At 40.8% G+C, this 23,226-nt stretch overlaps 1 protein-coding gene across 3 annotated transcripts in view; it reads left to right on the forward strand.

The window, feature by feature from the left end:
• The window catches only part of EDEM3 (ER degradation enhancing alpha-mannosidase like protein 3), a 56,991-nt gene that overhangs the window by 11,062 nt on the left and 22,703 nt on the right, over positions 1 to 23,226 (forward strand). For all 3 annotated transcript variants that reach the window (XM_075833444.1, XM_075833445.1, XM_075833446.1), the window contains exons 3-13: positions 450 to 550; positions 3,707 to 3,746; positions 8,253 to 8,365; positions 8,481 to 8,634; positions 10,059 to 10,193; positions 12,712 to 12,817; positions 14,500 to 14,597; positions 18,461 to 18,586; positions 20,843 to 20,926; positions 21,900 to 21,983; positions 22,076 to 22,200. In XM_075833444.1, coding sequence (XP_075689559.1) covers positions 450 to 550; positions 3,707 to 3,746; positions 8,253 to 8,365; positions 8,481 to 8,634; positions 10,059 to 10,193; positions 12,712 to 12,817; positions 14,500 to 14,597; positions 18,461 to 18,586; positions 20,843 to 20,926; positions 21,900 to 21,983; positions 22,076 to 22,200 — 1,166 coding nt within the window. The remainder of the gene's footprint in view (positions 1 to 449; positions 551 to 3,706; positions 3,747 to 8,252; positions 8,366 to 8,480; positions 8,635 to 10,058; positions 10,194 to 12,711; positions 12,818 to 14,499; positions 14,598 to 18,460; positions 18,587 to 20,842; positions 20,927 to 21,899; positions 21,984 to 22,075; positions 22,201 to 23,226) is intronic.

A 23,226-nucleotide genomic window follows, 5' to 3' on the forward strand; every position in this document is an offset into this window, starting at 1 on the left:
CACGTCTCCCCTGAAAAATCATGGAGGGTGCAAACAAATGTCTGATATTCAGCAGTGAAATTGTTCACCCATCAACTGCTGTTATTTCTGCGACATAAAGTGTTAAAAACAGAAGGTTAAACATTTGTTCTTGTATTTACAGTACGCTGTGCGCCTGCACGGTCTGTAATGGCCTTTTGTGGCTCTAAGGTCTGGCCTGTGCATATAGTATGCTTGTTTTAGTTTATGGGTGGTACCTTTTCAAATAATTGTATGCGTTTTAAGTTCTATATATATATATATATATATATATATATATAATGTTAAATGCTTAGTACTGGAAAACACCGGTTTTATATGCTCTAGCAGAGTCGCATTTGTGTGTATATCTGTTTAATATTATTCATTCTGCTATATTCCGCCGATGACTGAGTGAAAGTGTTGTCAAATGTTTTTTCTTGGCCATTCAGCAACATGCCTATCCTGCTGATGAACTTATGCCTTTGACCTGTCGTGGCAGAATACGTGGCCAGGAACCCAGCAGAGGAGATGTGGATGATGCATTGGGAAAGTAAGTTCTTGATCATATTAAATATCAATAAATGTTTTTTTTTAAGGAGCTTAAAACTTAAGCTCTATGGAATAATTTTATTATAAAACATTGTGTTCTTAAAGAAACATAAATTTTGCCAAAATGTAAAAGTTAATGTTGATTAACTTTCCAAATAATTTGCTTTATTGAATCCTCATCTGCAACAGCAGTGAGAATCTTGCTTGCTTGGTCGTGGCTATAACTTAGAGGACCTGTCACCAGGTCCCAACATCTAATTTACATATATTACCTTTACCTCACTCTCTCCCTGTTTCCAGCGGTGTCTTTTTGTTCTGCTCCCCCCTGTTCCTGAGTAATGATTCTCTGTACTTTAGGGGCCCGATATGGTAATTCACTGTAGTTAGCCAACTGAGCGTGAACTACAGTGAATTTCCCTTGGTGGAGCCATCTTCACTGTCCAATCAGCGCCAGGCAGCTTATGACAAATGTGTTTGAAGATAAAATTCTCATGGTGCCACATGCTACACCCCTAAATATAATCGTGCCACACACTGCACCTCTAATTATAATAGCGCCATACAATGTCCTTGATTATAATAGCACTGTGTAATGCCCCCCATAGGGCCCCTTTCGACAGTGGCCCCCTGTCGACTGTGGCCCCACACATGGCCCCCCCCTGTCGACCGTGGCACTAACACTTTTTTAAGAGGAAAAAAAAAACATTACATACTTACCTGATCCTGTTCCGTCGTCCTGCAATGAAGGCCTGCTCTCTTCTGAGCAGGTCTGCTGGGGCTGAACAACACAAGCGGCGTAATACCTTGACCTGCTATTCAGCGACGCAATGACGTCATCACGCCACTTGCTTCATTGAAGGGAGCTGAATAGCAGGGCATGGAACGCAGCGCTTATGCATGTAATTGTATCTGCGTCCTATAGACGCAGATAAAATTACAGTGCAGGAGGGGGTTGCTGTAGCTGTTTCCGCCCCCTCTGAGAGGCAGCAGGCTTCCGCCTGAGGCAAGAAACTCATCTCGCCTCGCGGACGGTGCGGCCCTGAACATAGTAACACAATAAAACTATCTTTCCTATACTATATATGTTGTAGATATATTATATATAAGTTGTGTGGAACATTCTCTTTTATATACCCCTTCAAAATTATAGGTAAGAGATTACTTACTACTACCGATACTGGTATTTATTAGACCACAAATACCCAGATTTTCCTTCTACTTCCCCTTCCTTATATTGTTAAATAGGATTACTTTTAAGTTTCTTTACTTTATCATCTCATGCTAGTCTTCCCGTTCTACACAATAATTCCCATTGTACGCTAAAACCTCTCCCCTCCTTACCAGCTGGTGTTATAACCAATTCCTCATTCTTATTAATAGCAGTTCCAAGTAGTGTCAGTGAATGCAACCTGTGCAGTATTAGGTCACTGTTACTATGGACTATTCGTGTTTCGTTTTTAATTATTTTTAGGGGTATTATTGTGGGGAAAAAAGTCAGTGTTAAGCTAGTTTCCCATCTGTTTTGGGTCTTTCCTTTTCGGGTTCTGTCACTTTTGACACCAAGAATAGAGGAAGATGCAGCAAAATTCTTCGATTTAAAAAGCTCGGAAAACCCCCTGATGGACCCCATTATAAGTCAGTCATGATGGATCCGGCAAAGCATCATGACTTCTGTTATACAGATAAGCCATGATACCAGTGTAAACTTAGTCTTAGCTGGCATTGTATTTCAGATATGGACGTTATAAAGGGTTCTGAACAGCAATGGTATTCAAGCCTTGAAGTGAACAACCCCAGTCTTTACAGATCTACCCAGCTGTCCATTACTGCAGTAATCCATTAGGAAAAGGCCAATAAGTTTTGTGTCTTCAGGGGAAAAAAAAAGTCTATCCAAACTACTGTTATAGTATTGAAATTACCATCAGACGATTCGGTTTACGTAGAATTACCAGTTATTTACAGCTGATGCTAAATATGCATAAGGTTAAGTTCACATCTGCGTTGGAGGCTCCATCAGATTCTGTAAAAATAGCTCTGCGTTCTGTGCTATTTTTTAAATTAAAATCATGGAAACCTGACGGAATCCATTAACATCAATGGGTTCTGTCATCCACCGTTAATGTCCGTCATGGATCTGGCACTCGTTTTTGTCGTTCTTCTCCTATGAAGAAACAGAGCAATGGAAATTAAAAACTGTGATGTTAACCAAACTGTCAAATCCGGCACTGCATGTTTACCTGGCAGATGTTTTTAACGTGAGCATATTGTGTTACTAAGGATCTGTTCACATCTCCATCGGAGGATCTGTTAGTGCATACTGCGCTATATAAGACGATGGAAACTCCACAGAACCTGTCAGTCAATGCGTTCCTCCGGGCTCCGTTGGTGTCGGTCATGTGCCGGATCTGGCACTTCTGTTTTCTTTGCTGTTCTGCACCTATCGCATCGCAGGACAAAAGAAACAGGAACGCAGGTGTGAACCCAGCCTTAGATGTAAACCTACGCCATGGTCATCTGTTCAACTTTTATCTTTACAGTTCAGTATTAACTTAGTGCCTGATACCACTGATGCTAGTGCCATATGTCTTGCAGAATAACCCCTCTCAAAACACAAAATTGTTAGGTTTACATACACAAACTTACCCCTAATGCAGAAGTCACACTCACTGCAGCCCATCAAAGGGATTTTAGACGAAGGAGTTTAGAACATTTTCTTTTTTCACAAACTCCATGTAAAAAAAAACATTCATAGAAAACTCTCACTTCCAAGACGATAGCCCTTTTCCGGGTCTTTGAATTTGGCACCAGGGCGCATTCGTTCCATATTCCATCTCATTGATCTGTCCTTCCAAATGATTCAGCCTTGTAAATGATTTCCAGAGAAATATCCCTCTGTTCAGTCCCTATTTTAGTATATCTTTAGGCTTTTACCTCCCTAGCTGATATTAGACTATCTGAATATGTCTGTTATTGGTCCTCTACTCGGTTGTGAATACACACTTGTGTCCACCTATTGAACATTGTTCAATTATTTTCCTCTGTATTTTCATTCATATTTATTGTAGCTGCGTGAAAACATCATATGGTCTCTTTTGGTATTTTATGCTATATAATAATGCAATTGAAAAATATATATTTTTTTTATCTTTCTTTTTAGGTTTTCTTTAACATTAATTGATACACTGGATACGTTGGTGGTAAGCATCTGTTTATCAAATTTTTTAACATTTTACTGCAATTTGCACGTTTTTGGCAATTTCTAAATTGTGCATAGTTACACACACAGCAGCTTTATGCCTCATGCACACGACAGTGTGTGCCGGCCGGGTCCCGTCAGTGATCCGTGGAAAGCTGGGACGTGATCTGAAAGTCGGGTCTGATTCACTCGATAAAGTGAATGGGTCTGTGAAAACTATCGGTTGCCACTTGGATGTCGTGAAAAACAGCCTGAGTGGCACTCAGTCGTGTGCCATGGACTCTTTTAATTTATAGCTAAACTGCAAAAGAGTTGATGAAATCTAGTGTAAGCTCCAACATACTTCAGTGTTTCATTTGATCTAAACCTCCATGTGATCCAACCATGCCAAATTATTGTTAAATTTCTATTTCCAACTCGCTGCACATGTTAGGCTGTGTTCACATCTGCATTGCTTTCCATTGAGGAGTTCTGTCTGAGCTTTCAAAAACCTTAGCTTTCGTTTGCATCTAGGGATGCATGATGCATCGAAACTTCGATACTGTTTCGATACTGTGCATCCCCAAACGGTTCGCTACCATTGTTTCATGTATTTTGATACTAAGCTGTGCGGCCGCACAGCTTAGCGTTGTAACACATGAATGTATGATAGCGGGGCTGCGGCTGTGTGATACAGTCATTGCCCCACTCCTGAGTCCTGACAAGTGCACGCCATCAGGATGATGCGATGCGGCCAGCGCTGCACTAATGAGCGGTGGCACTGAAGACCGAAAATAGCGGGCGCACTACAAAACACCCCCGTGTTCTGTCTTCAGTGCCTTAACCGCCACTTATTACTGCATCGCCGGCCGCATCACCTCATGCTGACCGCACGCGCACTTGTTTTCAGGAGCGGGGCAATGGTTGTATTACACAGCCGGAGCCCCGCTCTATAACGTCGGAGATCAGAGAAACCGCTCATCTCCACCGCTATTCCTGTGAATGCTGTGATCAAAGCTGACTGCAGTAATCATGAGAAAGGGGGATGCCCTTGGATCGCGTCACAGGGAATTCCTGTGACGCGATCGAGGTCCATACCATATATGGGAAGACAGCCCAGGGTCTATTGAAGGACCCCAGGGCTGTCTTACCATATTTCCTGTTCTAGAATACCAAGGTATGTCCTAACAACTGCCTGTGTACTATACGTACACAGGCTAATGTACTGGCATATATCTGATATATGCCAGTACATTAAAGTTTAAAAATAAAGTAAAAACAAAGTAATATTAAATTTTAAAAAATACACATACACCTTTTTTTTTTTTTTTACAATAAACATTAAAGAGACTCTGTCACCACATTATAAGTGCCCTATCTCCTACATAAGGAGATGGGCGCTGTAATGTAGGTGACAGTAATGCTTTTTATTTAAAAAAACGATCTTTTTTCACAAAGGTAGGAGCGATTTAAGTTTATGCTAATGAGCTTTCTTAATGCCCAAGTGGGCGTACTTTTACTTTCGACCAAGTGGGCATTGTACAGAGGAGTGCATGACGCTGACCAATCGGCATCATGCACTCCTCTCCATTCATTTACACTGCACTAGCGATATAGATATATCGCTATGTGCAGCCTCATACACAAGCCCTAACATTACTACAGTGTCCTGATAATGAATACACATGAAATCCAGCCTGGACGTCATGTGTACTCAGAATCCTGACACTTCGGACTCTTTTTTGTGAGATTCCAGCATCGGATACGAAATCTCGCGAGATCTCGGAGCTAAACGAGATTTGGTTTCACTTGCCGGAATCTCACAAAAAAAAGATTCAGAAGTGTGAGGATTCTGAGTACACATGACGTCCAGGCTGGATTTCATGTGTATTCATTATCAGGACACTGTAGTAATGTTAGGGCTTGTGTATGAGGCTGCACATAGCGATATATCTATATCGCTAGTGCAGTGTAAATGAATGGAGAGGAGTGCATGATGCCGATTGGTCAGCGTCATGCACTCCTCTGTACAATGCCCACTTGGTCGAAAGTAAAAGTACGCCCACTTGGGCATTAAGAAAGCTCATTAGCATAAACTTAAATCGCTCCTAACGTTGTGAAAAAAGATCGTTTTTTAAATAAAAAGCATTACTGTCACCTACATTACAGCGCCCATCTCTTTATATAGGAGATAGGGCACTTATAATGTGGTGACAGAGTCTCTTTAACATAAGTGTCAATACATAAAACACACATATTCGGTATTGGCGCGGCCGTAATAACCTGCACAACTATTTTTTTGCGTCATTTATGATGTGTACGCTGTAAAAAAAATAAAAGAAAAACTGCTTTCACTTATTAATGTGGGGCACTAGGTGTGATTAATTAAACCTCCATGTGCCTCACATTAATAGTAATTAACCCCATCATGTACCTCACACATTAACCCATTATGACTGAGAAACATGATGGGGTTAATTACTATTAATGTGAGGCACAATTCATCATCACACCTCGCGCCTTATATCACAAAATGGAAGAACTTTTTTTTTTTATTACTGTTGGCAAAGTATCGTTTTGGTATCGAAATCGCAATACTACACGAAGTATCGGTATCTAAGTCCAAATTCTGATATCGTGACATCCCTATTTGCATCACCATTGATCTCAAACCTTTCACAACGGTGACAAACGGAAACCATTAGCAAAGTTTGAGTCACCATTGAAATCAATGGTGATGCAGACGGAAGCTAAGGTTTCCGCTTGCCTTTCGGTTGAGGTGTTACCCCTACAGAAAGCTCTGACGGAACCCCTCAACGGAAAGCAACACTGATGTGAACAGGCCCTTAACGACCTGTCACGTACTGGTACGTGACAGCCGTTAAGGGATAGTATGGAGCGGGCTCACGGGTTGAGCTCGCTCCATACTCAGCGGGTGTCGGCTGTGTTATACAGCCAACACCTCACTGCAACGGGCGGAATCAAAGATCACTTTGATTCCGCCCGTTTAACACCTTAAATGCCGCAATTCAATTTTAGATACGGGGCGCCCCATCTAACCCGTCATTGCGCCCCCCCATGACACGGTCGGCCGGGGAAAATGGTTGTCATGGCAGCCTGGGGGCCTAATGAAGGCCCCGTAGTCTGCCATTTTTGTACTCCTTTGAAGCCCTGCCTCCAGCAGACTGTCAGAATCACAATATACTGCAATACATTAGTAGTGCAGTATATCATGCAAGCGATCCAATGATCGCTGGTTCAAGTCCCCTAGGTGAACTAATAAAAAAAAGGAAAAAAGTTCAAATTAAAAACAAAAACCCCTCTTGCCGTTTTTCCCCTAAAGCAATGTTAAAAAAATAAAAGTTAACATAACTGGTATCGCTGCGTCCGTAAAAGTCCAAACTATCACAATATAGCGTTGTTTAACCCGCTCGGAGAACGCCGCAAAAAAATAAAAACCTATATAAGACATGCAAATTGCTGTTTTTGGTCACCTTAGCTCTCCAAAAAAAAAAATGGAATAAAAAGTGATCAAAAAGTCACGTGTACCCCAAAATGTTATCAGCGAAAACTACAGCTCGCCCCGCAAAATTTTAGCCCTCACATCGCTAAATTGATGGAAAAATGAAATGGTTATGCCTCTCAGAATATGGCGACACAAAAGATTTTTTTAATTTAAATAAAATAGTTTTATTTTGTAAAATTGGTAAAACATGAAACAAAACATAAATTTGGTATCGCCGTGTTTTTTTGCCCAGATCACCCCCACAAATATTTTTTTTTTTCAGCTTCCCAGTACATTATGCAGTACAATAAATGGTGCCATAAAAAACTAAAACTTGTTCTGAAAAAAACAAGCCCTCATATGGCTATGTCGACTAAGAAATATAAAAGTTATGGCTTTTGGAAGGCAGGGAGGAAAAAATGATAAAAGTCGAATTGGCCGTGTTCTTAAGGGGTTAAAGGCTATGTAAACCTTTGAAACCCGCGGATCTGACAGGTTCATTGTTGGCGGGTCTCTTACATGCGGGATGCACCTGTATTCTATTACATCTAAGTTCATAACTTAGATGTGATAGTTTACAGATGGATCCTGCATGTCCGAGACACGTAGTACCCGCTGAAGCAGTCAGTCCCGTTGACCTGACGGATTCAGCGAATAGCACTAGATACAGCTGCTCTGTATAGAGAATACAGAGCAGCTGTATCTAAAAAAAAGTTAACATAAGTTACATGAAACAAACTGATACACCCTTTTTATTAAAACAAATTTTTTTTTGCCTTTTTAAAGGTGTACATAGCCTTTAAATAGCTTGTATATTGTCTAATGATTTAAGAGATGGCTACATCCCTATGCACCTGTTTGATGCTTTCCATTGGCTTTTATGCTGAGTAAGTGAGGCTGCTGACACACATCCTCTGAAAGTGGGACTGACCAGGTATTCCTGAAAGTAATGGGCGATAAGCAGCGCTTCTATGAGAGACTCCCCTTATTACAGACTGATGATAGCATTTATTTTATTTGCAGGTCCTAAACAGAACTCAGGAATTTGAAGATGCCGTCAGAAAAGTCATAAATGATGTCAACTTGGACAATGACATTGTGGTCTCTGTATTTGAGACAAACATTCGAGTGTTGGGGTCAGTGCACATAGGAATCTTATTTGTATATACATTGGTAGTTTTTGTTTTGTTGGATTAAACAATATGCAATTGTATGGAAAATCAATGTTTAAGGTCTTTCCACGTTTCTCAGGGGACTTCTTGGGGGACACTCGGTTGCGATCATGCTGAAAGAAAAGGGAGATGAGATGTTGTGGTACAATGACGAACTGTTACATATGGCGAAAGAGCTCGGCTACAAACTGCTCCCGGCTTTTAACACTACAAGTGGCCTTCCTTATCCAAGAGTAAGTTAAAGCATCCAGAGCCTGGTAACCGTGAGATAATATCACAGTAATGTTTGATGTAGCATAGCACAGTAATGTAAACCTTTTGAAGAATTTTTTTTGGAACCAAAGAAAAAATAAAAAAAAGTATTATAGTGTATAATTGGTTTTTATTTAAAAAAAAGTTTCGTTTTTGAGATGCAGCTTCTTGGATACATAGAAGCTGTATCTTGCACTGAATCCGTCAGGTCAGCGGGACTGCCGGCTTTCGTAACAGTACATCCTGCGTGTCCTTGACATGCAGGATCCAGCTGTTATTGATCACATCTAAGTTATGAACGCGCAGAACCCACTGTGACTAAAGCCGTCAGTTCCGCTGACCTGACACACTGCACATGACAGAAATCTGAAGGGGACATGTTCTTAGAATCTCTCCTAAGGCCTTGAGCCTGTTCTTTCAAGCTCTCGTATGTCTGCCTAAGGCCATGTTCACAGAGGACGGATACGCTGCGTAAAAGTACACAGCGTACCCGTCCTGGAACCAGCTCGGAATTCTGCCCGAAGAACCACACCAAATTGTGGTACAGATTTTAGCCGGAATGCCCGCTGCAAAATTACTGGTTGAAAACCAAAAAAAAGGTCTCCGATGTCATAGCGACTTTCTTCTGTTCTCGTTCGGGCCGGCCTCCTGCGATGACGCTGGAGCTCACATGATGGCTGCAGCTTGTGATAGGCTGTACCAGTCACATGGGATGAAACTTCATCCCTGGAGGCCAGACTGCACGGAGAACAGAAGAAAGCGTTACTATGACCTCGCCCGTGTGGTAAGTATAAACCTTTTTTATTAATTTTAAACCAAAAAAAGCTTTTCTGCTGCAAACATCACAACATTTGCGGGGGAAACCTGCAACAATTGCAGCGATTCCGCAGCATAAATTGTCAGTTTATGATGCGGATTAAAACAACGCACCGCAGGTAGATTTTATAAATCGTTTTTCGGCTGATTTGTTTTTTTTACGAAGCGTGTGGATGAGATTTGCTGCTGCTACTGTACTATGCTGCAGATTTTACACAATGAAATCCGTTGCAGAAAATCTGCAGTGTTTACGCTATGTGTGAACATACCCTTATGGTAAAATATATTTAAAAAAAAAATAAACTGTTTTCAGGTTATCAATGTGTACTTTTTTTTTTTTTTTTTCTATCACCGCTTCCCTGTCAGCAGCCATAGGCTACATGCACACGTTACGGAATTTGATGCACAAAATCCGCCGAAAAAACGCTGGTAATATCCGCACTCAATATTGCGGTTTCTTTGTGTTTTTCGGTGCGGGTTTTACATTTTGATACGGAAACAGGTGCAAATTCTAGTACTGTATATAAAGTTCATGATTTTAGCAAAAGGATTATACATTTATTTTTATTAATTTTGTTCTCGACTTCAGGTCAATCTGAAGTTTGGAGTCAGAAGGCCCGAGGCTCGGACAGGTACTGAGACAGACACATGTACAGCCTGTGCTGGGACCCTTATCTTAGAGTTTGCCGCGCTCAGCCGTTTTACTGGAATAGCGATATTTGAGGTTGGTCCATGCAGCATTTGTTTCCTTGCGCTTTTTATAAAAATATTTCTTGCATTATGAAACCTCTACTTCTGGATAGCTGATGTGAAGTTTGCATTTACCTGCTTTTCCATTAGAACAGATTTTCTGAGATCTAAGTCGTGAAACTCCTACCAAATCTAGACAAAACGCATGCCAAGCTAAGGATAAAATATAGATATATGATATCCTGCATGCTGTCAGAGGGGCAAGGGGTGTTCAGGAAGAATACTCCTTATGGCTACCATGTAAACGTAAATAAAGCCATGCCATAATATATGGACGGTAACCTAGACACTGAGTGATTAATTCAACTTTACAACATAACTGTGACTGAAGCAACTTCTTTAAGGGAGTTGTCCACTACCGGACAACTGATGACCACCAAAGAGGTCATCAGTCTATGATCTGTGGGGGTCCGACAACTGGACCTCACGCCGATCAGCTGTTCCTGGCTGCTTGCGGTCACCGGATGTCATTGCACAGCATACAATGTATGTGGGAGAAAGCAGTTGGATCCGTACACTGCATAGCGGCCGTGCTGCCGCTCTGCTCCAATTCACTTGAATAGGAGCAGAGCTGTAGTACTGCAGCTCGGTCGCTTTTCCGTGACCGGAGTCATTTGCTTTTGGCATGATGTCCTGTGCCCAGAGGCAGCCGGAGCAGATGATTGATGCGGGGTCCGGGTGTTAAACCCCCACAGATCAGATAATGATGACCAATCCGGTAGTCATCAGTTGTCCGGAAGTGGACAACCCCCTTAAAGTAGAAAACTTCACAATGCAGTCTGTGAAGTAGAAATCTGAAAATTAAAAAAAAAAAATTCTGGTACCAGGTACCATTGCGCTATGTCAACCCTTCCAAATATTGTACCTAATGTGTACATAAGATAACGTTTCAACAAAAGACATTGGGGCAGATTTATTTAACCTGTCTAAAAGGCAAGCTGTCCTTGTAGCCCATAGCAACCAATCAAAGCTCAGCCTTACATTTTTTTAAACTAGTCTGGAAAAATAAAACCAGCCCTGTGATTGGTTGCTATGGGCACCAAAGCCAGTTTTACTCCTAGACCATTTTGATAAGTCTGCCCCACTGTTAATCCTTAGAATTTCTTGGAGTATCTAGATGCCTGGAGAGTGCTTAGTTGTTAAAATAACAAGTGCATTCCTTCAGCAGTTATGACCATAGGCGTGACTGGATCTGTTGTTTACCTGAGCTGTCCTAATGACACACAAGAGCGAAATGGGACATCTCTCTTCTGCTTCCTGAATAGCATGTGTTATATATGATCTTCCTGTTGCTTTTAATTCCATACATCTGCTTTAACCCCTTCCCGACATCCGCCATATATATATGTCCGCTGCACAACTTCACTGGAACGAGCAGGATCCCGCTTGTTTAACCCCTTAATGTCGCGGTCAATAGCCACCGCAGTATCTAAGTGGTTAGAATGAGAGAGGCCCCCTCCCCCACCGTTCCGTACCCTCCCACGACGCAATCGCAGGGTGCTGATAGTTGTCATGGCAGCCTGGGGGTCTGTGTGATTCTATTAAGCCCTTAATAAGAGCCTGTAGAAATTGTGTGTATGTGTGTGTATATATGTCTTTGTGATCCTATTAAGCCCTTAAGAGCCTGTAGAATTTGTGTATAGGTATGTGTGTATGTATGTATGTATGTATGTATGTGTGACTAATGACTGTGGAGGGAAGCAATCCATTTTAAATTAAAGGGGTTTTTGCATCTGAGGCATTTATGACATATCCACCGGATTTGTCATAAATGTCAGATGATGTGGGTTCCACCTCTGGGACCCGCACCTATCTTTATAAGAGGGCCCCATAAACCCTGTTCTACTGCTCTGTTGGGGTTGAAGCAGGAGATTTCCATTCATGAATTAAGGAAACACAGTAGCTTGCATGCTGCGCTGCTTCCGTAACTGCCATTCACTACTATGGGAGTTATGGAAGCAGCGAAGCGCGCGAGCTACTCTGTTTCCGTAATTCATTTTCAGCTACACCGAGCAGTAGGATGGGATTTAGGGGACCCAGTTCTAGTGATAGGTGCAGGTCCCAGAGGTGGGACCCGCATCGATCTGACATTTATGACATATCCTGTGGATATCCAAAAAATTCAATATTTGAAGCAGCACAAATCCCGTTATCAGGAGCGGTGTCACGCTGTAGGATCAGACAAACCCAGTCTGACATAATGTAATCCTCAGAAAAAGCGTGGTGAACAGCAGCACACGTCTCCCAAGTTTCAATCAATAAGTTATTTTATTGGTCAAACATCCAGTAAAAAAATGACAAAGTTTAGACCCGTGACAAGTGGAGGGTCTTTCTCAAGCCTAGGCTTATAAAAAATCACTTGTTCATAGCAATCATTACATGTGAAAAATAATCTAAACTAAGAGCTGTATATGTGGATTTATTGTGATTAACATATCGGAATTCTGCAGCACTAAATTCCTTGTGACTTTTATGTATTTATTTTCCAACAGGAACATGCACGAAAGGCCCTAGATTTTATCTGGGAGAAGAGGCAGCGCAGTAGTAATTTGGTGGGTGTAACAATAAATATTCATACAGGAGATTGGGTGCGCAAAGGTAAATATGAAATCCAGCACGTTCCAGATAAAACGCCGGTAAAGGTCAAATGACATTTTATTCCTTGCATTAGTGGAGATAAGATTTAGAAGTAAGAAAATTTTCCCTTAAGACTTGACAATTCAAAAAAGTTCAAAATATGAGGATAGTCTAAAAGGACGAGTGAAAAAGAGACCTGTCATGGTTATATAGTATTTAAATGCCACTAAAAAAATGTTTTTTTATTTTACAAAAAAACTAATCATAAATCCACATAGTACACTGCTCTTTCTTTTCAATTTTTATGATAAGGCCTAGTTCACACAGTTTTTTGGTGCTATTTTTGACGCAGAAACCGTGCCAAATCGACTCCCATTGATTTCAGTGGGAGGCAGAGGCGTTTTTTCTTTTTTCCGCGAGCGGGGAAAAAGAATGGATGTGGCTTTCTTCCCGCGGTTCCATCTCTGACCTCCCATTGAAATCAATAGGGGGCAGAGAAGGCTTTTTCGCTGCGTTTTTGCCCGCGGCCATTGACCGGAGAGATAGTGCATGTGAAAATCAGATTTTTCTGCCTGCAAAAAACTCTGTGTGAACATACCCTAAGAGTTTAATATGCATTATAGCGATTATCCTGTGGGATAGTCACATTACAGATCATGTCAGGGAAGTAGTTATATACAGCCTTGGTATTCTTATATCAATTGTCTTGCACCAGCAGCTAAAAACCACCAGTATAGATGTCGCCATGACTTCTGATTACTGCTTCCCTACATGAACACTATGGGCGAATCCTTAGTCTGAGATTCTCGCCTTGACTTTGCTGCTCTAGATGTCAGCCTAGTCATTCATGTGAAGCGAGCAGACGGTGATGACGTCACTCACCAGTATCTGCCTACCACTACACTCCGCATTGGTGGGCAAGGAAAACGGTGCAAAGCCTAGGCAAGAATTTATTTTATTTTTAATCCCACACTGTTTTATTTCAATATTTTTTTTATGTATTTATATTTAGTAATACCTTTTTGTCTTTTTACACTGAAGAGTGGTTCTCTCATATTCAAGAGACATGGCCATCTTACCTCCTCGCATTCATGAACGTTCTTCTAAAAAAAAGTGCGTTCTTTCCCAGTCTATAGGGACTGAGATGCACTAAAGAAATTGGGCAGATCAGTTGCTGCTTCTGCAGAGCCTGCCTAGTGTTAATGTATTAAGAATGGTGACCCGGCCCTTTATAATACTATTGCTGATATTTATTCAAACAAATATCAAACCCAATATTGGGGTGTTGTAAACCACTGATTATTAAAGTTAATTGATATCACCCGTCAACCTTTTATAATTCCATTTATGATGGCCTGTAAACTGCAAATGACACATGGACTGCTGGCTGTGACAAAACAGTCTGCTGATTGGCTGGGAAAAGCCTGCACTCTGCGGATTGGCTGGAAACTGAGGATTTGACGTTTTCCTTGCAGCGCTTGTGTATCAGAACGCTCCTGCTACTAGAGGGAGAGATCCTATTGTGTTCTCCCCATATCGTTTTATTGCCACGTGTAAAGGCATCAATGGTTTATAAGAGGTTGTCTTCTCTTCCTAAGAGCAGGATTTCTAGTTTTTTACTTTTTATTTACTTATGTACTTTCATTATGTCGCCACAACCCTGTTTTCCTGTACCTTTATTAAGATGTATTTTCATTTTTAAGACAGTGGAGTTGGTGCAGGAATAGATTCCTACTATGAATATTTACTGAAGGCCTACGTGCTACTTGGTGATGACAACTATTTGGAAAGATTTAATACAGTAGGTGGCTGATGGTTATTTCTGTAGTGTACTTTAAAGTGTAAAATTAGTATGTAGGCGCTCCTCTGGGTGTTATTGGTAATGAATCCTACTAATAGTTAATATAGCTTTCAGTGAATCGCATTATAAAACCTTTCAATTTACTGCAATTTTTACTAAACGCTCTGAAACTTTTCACACTATCCGCACTTACTTTCTTTATGCCACTTGTGTTGAAAAGTAGTGTATGCTCCTTAAAGAGGCTCTGTCACCAGATTATCAAATCCCTATTGCATGTGATTGGCGCTGCAATGTAGATAACAGTAACGTTTTTTTTTAAACGATCATTTTTGGCCAAGTTATGAGCAATTTTATATTTATGCAAATGAGCCTTTCTAATGGACAACTGGGCGTGTTTTCTCTTATTTCCAACTGGGCATGTATTGTGTTTGTAACATCTGGGCGTGTTTACTTGTTTTACTAGCTGGGCGTTGTGAATAGAAGTGTATGATGCTGACAAACACTTCTATTCACAACGCCCAGCTAGTAAAACTAGTAAACACGCCCAGATGTTACAAACACAATACATGCCCAGTTGGAAATAAGAGAAAACACGCCCAGTTGTCCATTAGAAAGGCTCATTTGCATAAATATAAAATTGCTCATAACTTAGCCAAAAATGATCGTTTTAAAAAAACAAAAAAAAAACGTTACTGTTCTCTACATTGCAGCGCCGATCTCCTGCAATAGGAGATAGGGATTTGATAATCTGGTGACAGAGCCTCTTTAAAGAGGATCTGTCACTAGTTTAGTAATGCCCTATCTCCTAGCTAATCTGATAGGCGCGGTCACACTGATAAGGATAGTGAAATTGTGTCCCAAGCTTCTCGTTCAAATCAAAGGGAAAGCGCCCCACTAGTACATACAATTTTTTGGTTTTTTTTATGCAATCGTATTTAAAAAAACACATCACGTGGAAATTCTTTGGCGCATCAAATGTGCCAAAAACACACCGATTGTTCCCATAGTCAATGGGAGTTCTAATTACGTGCAGAAATCACGTACAAAACGTGTCAAAAACGCATGTTTAAAAAGCATGTTACAAAAACGCTAGCGTATTTGATATGTTCATAAGTCATATTTTTTGAGTGCCGTATGAGCGTGCCCTAAGACTTTTTTTTTTTTATTTTATTTTTTTTTCCACCAAGGATACAGTTTGACTCTTCTGTGCAAAAATGTCTTGTTGGGGGGCAAACAATTGAATTTATGGGCTGGTAAATTTGGCAACAGATTTACAATTAGATTCCTGGTCTAAAATAAATTCTCTGTACAATCAAAGCCTAATAGTACCTAAAAACCTCCAAACTGCCACAACCAAGTTTAGATCACCGAAAATGAGGAAAAAAAAGTTTTACAATTAATTTCAGAATATTTGCGGTGTATGATATATATCCCTTACAACCAAAGTGAAGACATTGCAGACAGGCAGCAGCTCTAGACGGGTAAATACATTTATCTCTGATGGTCTAGGGTAGTGGCTAAGTCATTGTTTGATTCTCTGTAGGTCTAAGGTTGCAGAGGGTTTAAAACTTGGGGTCCAGCGATTTAGTCCCCTCCCCAGGCTTCAGTGATCTTTCCTGTCCTCGAGCAATGGGTCAGATTTATTCATTCTGTGTAATGCGCATTTGTGGCGCACACTGGCACATTTAGACCACACCCTTTCTGGTAAAACACACCCTTTCAGCTAAGCCACACCCCTTGCCGATCGAGTAGTAAACCTCTATTTTTGGCACGTTTAATTGATTTGACTAAAAAGATTTGCTACAAAAAGAAGGTGCAACTTAGGCCAGAATTCTGCCACAACACCAATAATAAATGTGCGCCAATGTGCCCATCTTTTTCAGCTGATTTGTCCTGTGCCTGCACCAGTGCAAGATGGCAAAGGGAGGACAGTGATTACCTGTGATTGGGCAGAGTGCCTCGTGATCTCTTTGCCTGACTACTGAGAAAATGGTCTGGGGGGAGAGTTAGCACCACTGGAGCCCCTTGTTTTAATTTTATTACATATAATTTTTAGCAAGATTATTTTCTCAAAGGGCGTCTTATAGTCTAAAAAATGTCAATTCCTTGTCTGCTGTTTAATCAGAATATTCACATATAAACCTAGCAATAAACAGTCTTTATTAATAAAAAAAACAAAAAACACTCGCCCACGCTATGTCAGCTGGAGATTGCATTTCATTTGACAACTCTGACAATTGAGACACAATCCTGGTGATTTCTTTCTAACCTTTTTCCACCATGAAGATGTTTAAACTTTGCTGACAAATTTTCTAGATGATCTGTCAGTTTTTATTTGGTCAGAAAATGTTTATTCTTAAAGAGGCCCTGTCATCTCTTCTAACATGTTCGTTTTAGTACAAAATTACATTTCCCATCAAATAACCATTCTTGAGCACCGTTTCTTGTTATTCCTCCATTCTATGAATGACTTGACAACTTGGCGTTATCCCTCTTATCAATGGGCACAGCGGGCACTGATTGGACAGTGTTAGTCTATGTAGGGGTAACTGGTCACCCCTACATAGACTGGTAACACCCATCTGTAATTTTATTCAGGAATTTCTTGGAGAAATAAGTGGAACAGCAAAATGCAGAGATCTAAGAAAAGTTGACCCAGAATTATTAATAATGGGGAATGCAAGTGTTTGCTAAAACATATCAGAGGAGATGACTGGTCCTCCTTAAGTACCCACACTGATCATAAATAGCATTAAACCCACCTGCCTAATATTTTGTAGCTCACCCCTTGTGCCACCAAAACAGTTCTTACCCATCGAGACATGGACTTCACAAGAAGGTGTCTTGTGGTATCCAAGACTTTAGTAGCAGATCCTTTTAAATCCGGTAAATTTTTAGGTGGGGCTTCTATGGATTCTGCTTTTTTTTCCAGCACATCCTGCAGATTCTCGATCAGATTGAGATCTGGGTTTTGGAGGCCAAGTCAACAACTTGAACTTTTTGAACATGTTTCTCAAACCATTCCTAAACGTTTTTTGCAGTGTGGCTGGGCGCATTATCCAGCTGAAAAGGGCCAATACCATTAGGGAATATCGTGGCCATTAAGGGGGGTACTTGGTCTGCAACAATGTTTAGGTAGCTGGTACGTGTCAAAGTAACTCTTACATAGATACCAGGACCCAAGACTTTCCTGCAAAACATTGCCCGGAGCACACACTGTTCCACCGGCTCCTGACCTTCCACATGATGTAAAAAAAAAAAACATGAATTTTCAGACCTGACCATTTTTTTCCATGGTTCAGTACTGATGCTCACATGCCCATTGTTAGCTTTTTTTTTTATTGTGGCTGCGCAGTTCCAAACTTCTACAGTAGCTCTTCTGTGGGATCGGATCAGACGGGCTAGCCTTCGCTCCCCATATGCATGACTGAGCCTTGGGTGTCCATGACTGTTGCCAGTTCACTGGTTGTGCTTCCGTGGACCACCCTTGGTAGGCACTAACCACTGCGTACTGGAAACTCTCCACAAGACCTGCCGTTTTGTAGATGCTCTGACCCTGGCGTCTAGCCATCACAATTTGGCCCTTGTCAAAGGTCACTCAGATCCTTACGCTTGCCCATTTTTCCAGCTTTCGACACATCAACTTCAAGAACGGACTGTTCACTTGCTGCCTTAAAATATCCCACCCCTTCAGAGGTGTCATTGTAACCAGATGATCATGGTTATTCACTTCACCTGTCAGTGGTTTTGATGTTCTGGGGTGATCGGCGTATGTGTCCTGTGTCTGCAGTTAAATGGTTACAGTAAAGTAAGTGCTAAGTGTTTTGTATTCACACTGTTGATCTGCTTTCTTCAATGTTTAGCATTATGATGCCATTATGCGCTATATAAGTCAGCCACCACTTCTACTTGATGTTCATATACACAAACCGATGCTGACAGCCCGAACGTGGATGGATTCTCTTCTTGCATTTTTCCCTGGTCTTCAGGTATGAATTGATACCCAAGGAAACCACTGTGCGAAATTCAGAACCCTTAGGCCTCATGCACACGACCGTAGCCATGTGCACGCCCGTGATTTTCAGGTCAGCCGGCAGCGGACTGTCAGCCGCAAGCTCATTATTTTCAATGAGCCCGGACCGCAGAAGATGGCCGTAATAAGACATGCCCGTTCTTTCTGCGGTGCGGGCTTCCGGGCCATGCACGGACCGTAAAAACGGTCGTGTGCATGGCCCCATAGAAATGAATGGGGCCGCAATTCTCCCGTGGATTTCCGGGGGAATTGCGGCCGCAAAAGCACGTTTGTGTGCATGGGGCCTTAGGCCTTAAGTACACGTCCGTGATATTCTTCAGTGTCCTATCCGTTTTTTCAACATATAGCACACTGACCCATTCGTTTCTATGGAGCCATGCACACATCCGTTTATTTTTTTCGTATCCGCAATTTATAGAACAGGGCATATTCCTGTCCGTTTTTGCAGATCAGTCTCGGCCATTCTATTCACTGGTCCGTTAAAACCACAGACTGCACACGGAAGTCATCCATGTGCGGTCTTTTTTTTTTTTTTGCGTATCGGTTATTTGGTGCAGATGTGTTATTTGGTGCAGAAAATCTGCATCACAACCGCAGGTAAAATACGCTCCTAATAGTGTGGGTTTTTTTTTTCTGCTTTCTAGGTACAGTTTTTATATTTTGAAGTGGAAATAGGTGCGGTTTTATGCTGCGCATATTGGTGCGTTTTTTTAATTTTTTTATTAACTTCTCAGATACTACTCACATATCGAAACGCAATATAAATTGACATGCTGCAGATTTTAAGATACACACCACAGGTCAATTTACGTGCGGAAAATCCCGCAACATGTAGAAGAGATTGTTTGTTTGAAATCTCATTTACTGTGCTGGTACTCTATTACGCGGCGAATTTGCTGCAGGGAAATATGTGCTGCAAATCCGCACATAATACGAGTTGTGTGCATTTGGCCTAAGGCTTCTAGTCACTTTTTTTTTTTTTTTTTTATACTTCGTGTAAAACAAAAAATATGGTTTTGTCTATTATATCTATATATTTTTGATTTATATAGTATTTTATCAAACTTTTATGATGTATTTAGTTTGAAGACCCTTCTTATAGTTATAAACTGGTTGAATTATTATTCTTACGGTTACATTACTTTCATCTGGGTAAATCTATGGCTGATTTCATCCACGTGGACCGGCAGGGATAGATATACATGTGGATATAATACCCTAACGTCCCACATGTAGATATTTGGCCACTTTGCAGGAGCCTTAAAGGGATCCTGTCATCAATATCTTACCTGTTAAACTCGCCTGATCCCTCAATGGCCGCAGCTGTCCAGAGTTCGTTCCTGTTCTCTTCTTTCCTGAAGTCCTCCTCTGTCAGTAAATATCGTCGTTTAAACTCTTCCCGCCTTTTATGGTAATTATTTTTCCCTCTGGGATGCAGCTTCTTAACCCCGCCCACCGTTGCCACCTGTCTGGCCCTGACTGGCTAAGGAGCTGTCAATCAAAAAGAAGGAGGTGGAGTCCACTCTGAGACGCTGGAGGAATGAAAATCTGACTCTTTTCAGATGAAGATTTGACTCTTTTCTGCTCATTTGCATACGGCGTGGGACCGCTGAAAAACTGAATACTAAAGCTACAGGGCTTACTTAGAACATATTTATAGCTTAGATGACAATGATTTTTCACCCACTTTCACCAGGTATTGCTGGCTTTATAGCTAAAATGCTGGTGACGGGTTCCCTTTAACCGACATCAACCTAATAATTGCCCTTATAAGTGCTCTATATATTTTAGCATTAGTAACACGGCACATCAGGGGAACACGGACATGTCCGGTTCAACAGCTGCATAAAAACGTCATTGTTCGTCTGGGCTATAAGGGCTGCCGACAGATCTCCGCTAGAAGGTGTTCTGTCCTCTGCCAATAGAAGAAATGGGGGAGTGTAAAAGAATAAGCACAGAATATATTTATTTTGCATAGATTACAGTGCATTTACGTTTTATTCTTTAGTGTCCTTGTTTTTTTTTTTTCAGTACAGGTTTCAGGATAAACAGTTTACGGTCACTATAAATAACTGGTCCAGGCTTTTTATGGGTCTCTGTTAGAGTTTACATTACCTTTTAAGTATTTAAATCCTAAGAAATACTGGATCTTTTAACTCTAGTGAGCCATCGTATTTCAGTTTTCATGCTACACTTTTATACTTTTTACTAGGTCCTGAAAGGAGACATAAGACCTGCTATAGAAACCCATGAAATGTTATATCAAGTCATAAAAAAACACAATTTCCTGCCGGAGGTAAGATGCTGTTTGCACATTGTTTTGACCATGAAATCCTTCTAGTTGAATGGAACCTTAGTCCAGGACGTAATGGAAATTTTGTTTGTGCGACTGAATTTTCACAATTTGTGGCACCTCCTGCTTCTGTGTATAAGACATTATTCTAATCGTAGCAGACTGGGTTCACACCTGTGTTTTGTCATTCCGTTGTTCTTCTCCGTCAGAGGAGCAGAACAAGGGAATAGCGGAAGCAACGGTTCCGTTGCACCAAGGACACCACCCGCAGTCGACTGAACCCATTGGTTTTAATGGGTTTTGTAAGGGTGTCCTTAGATTTACCAGACACAATAGCACAGCCGGATCTGCCCCTAACGGAGCTTCCGACTGAGATGTGAACAGAGCCATCCTGAACCCACAGACTGAGAGAAGACATACTTGACTTGGTGTTCACAAACCGTTATGGTGTCATATTATTGTTTGAAAAATGTTGGTAAGATGTTTAGCACGGAGTCTGTGCTCAGTCGTGCGGATTCTGCACTGAAATTCACAATGAAGTACAGTACATATGAATGGGCTTTTCAAAGTCGCAGCATGGACATTACATTACGTTGCATCTTTGTATTGCGAAGGGGGAAATCTGCAGTTCATCAAATAGCAAATATCTGAGATTCCTTACTGCCCTCCCAATGCGCTTGCTTTTATAAAGGTTTATGTACTTGGCCATTATAAATCTGTTTTTGTTTTTTATTTCAGATAATGTACTTGTAGTCCGTTGTTGATTTTTTGGTCCTTACAATCTGTTCTGATATTCTTGTATAATATGAATTTATTATAACCATAAGTCATTGTTTTTCTTTCTTTCTGTAATGAAAAAAATATAAAGCGAATAGTCGGCTACGATATATATATCAACTAAATGAGTACTAAAAAAAAAATATATGTATCTCAATATGTGTATATATGTGTATCTCAATATGTGTATATATTTTAGGCCTTCACAACCGACTTCAGAGTGCACTGGGCCCAGCATCCATTGAGACCAGAGTTTGCAGAAAGCACATACTTCCTGTATAAAGTAAGAACTTTTCTTTTACTATAGTGTTAAGCATATTGAGAATTTTGTGTATGGATTATTATTAGAATTATTTATTGATTTTTAAATTAAAGGCAACAAGTGATCCCTATTACTTAGAAGTGGGAAAAACAATCATTGAAAATTTGAACAAATATGCTCGTGTCCCATGTGGATTTGCAGCTGTTAAAGATGTGCGAACTGGAAGTCATGAAGACAGGTATCTATATTACACTGTAGAGTTTAATGTAAAGCATATTTATATTTTATGTCATTATCTGTAATCTAAATGTTGTTATAGTTCTTGCAATCCAGGACTCATCGTCCTCTAACAATCTAGAGTATCTGATCAACAGAAATTGTTGCAGGTGATATACAGGTCCTTCTCAATGAATTAGAATATCATCAAAAAGTTAATTTATTTCAGTGGTTCAATTCAAAAAGTGAAACTCATATTCTTTAGATTCATTACACACAGTGAAATATTTCCAGCAGTTTTTTCTTTTAATGTTGATGATTATGGCTAACAGTTAATGAAAATCCAAAATTTAGTTTTTCAGAAAATTAGACTATTGGGTAAAAGTTGAAGACTGTAGACTCATGGTGTCACACTCTAATCAGCTAATTACACAAAACACCTGCAAAGGTTTCCTAAGCCTTTAAATGGTCCAACAGTCTGGTTCAGTAGACTACACAATCATGGGGAAGACTGCTGACTTGACAGTTGTCCAGAAGACAGTCATTGACACCCTCCACAAGGAGGGTAAGCCACAAAAAGACATTGCCAAAGAAGCTGGCTGTTCCCAGAGTGCTGTATCCAAGCAGATTCATGGAAAGTTGAGAGGAAGGAAAAAGTATGGTAGAAAAAGGTGCAACAGGGATAACCGCAGCCTTGAAAGGATTGTCAAGAAAAGGCCATTCAAAATTCTGGGGGAGATTCACAAGGAGTGGACTGCGGCTGGAGCTAGTGCTTCAAGAGCAACCCCACACAGACGTATCCAGGACATTTGCGACAACGTCAGAAGCGTCTTACTTGGGCTAAGGAGAAAAAGCACTGGTCTGTTGCTCAGTGGTTCTAAGTCCAGTTTTCAGATGAAAGTAATTATTGCATTTCATTTGGAAATCAAGGTCCCAGAGTCTGGAGGAAGAGTGGAGAAGCATCAATCCAAGTTGCTTGCGGTCCAGTGTGAAGTTTCCACAGTCAGTGATGGTTTGGGGAGCCATGTCATCTGCTGGTGTTGGTCCA

Source organism: Rhinoderma darwinii, chromosome 7 (genome assembly GCF_050947455.1).
Source record: "Rhinoderma darwinii isolate aRhiDar2 chromosome 7, aRhiDar2.hap1, whole genome shotgun sequence".
In the NCBI taxonomy this organism is placed as follows: domain Eukaryota; kingdom Metazoa; phylum Chordata; class Amphibia; order Anura; family Rhinodermatidae; genus Rhinoderma; species Rhinoderma darwinii.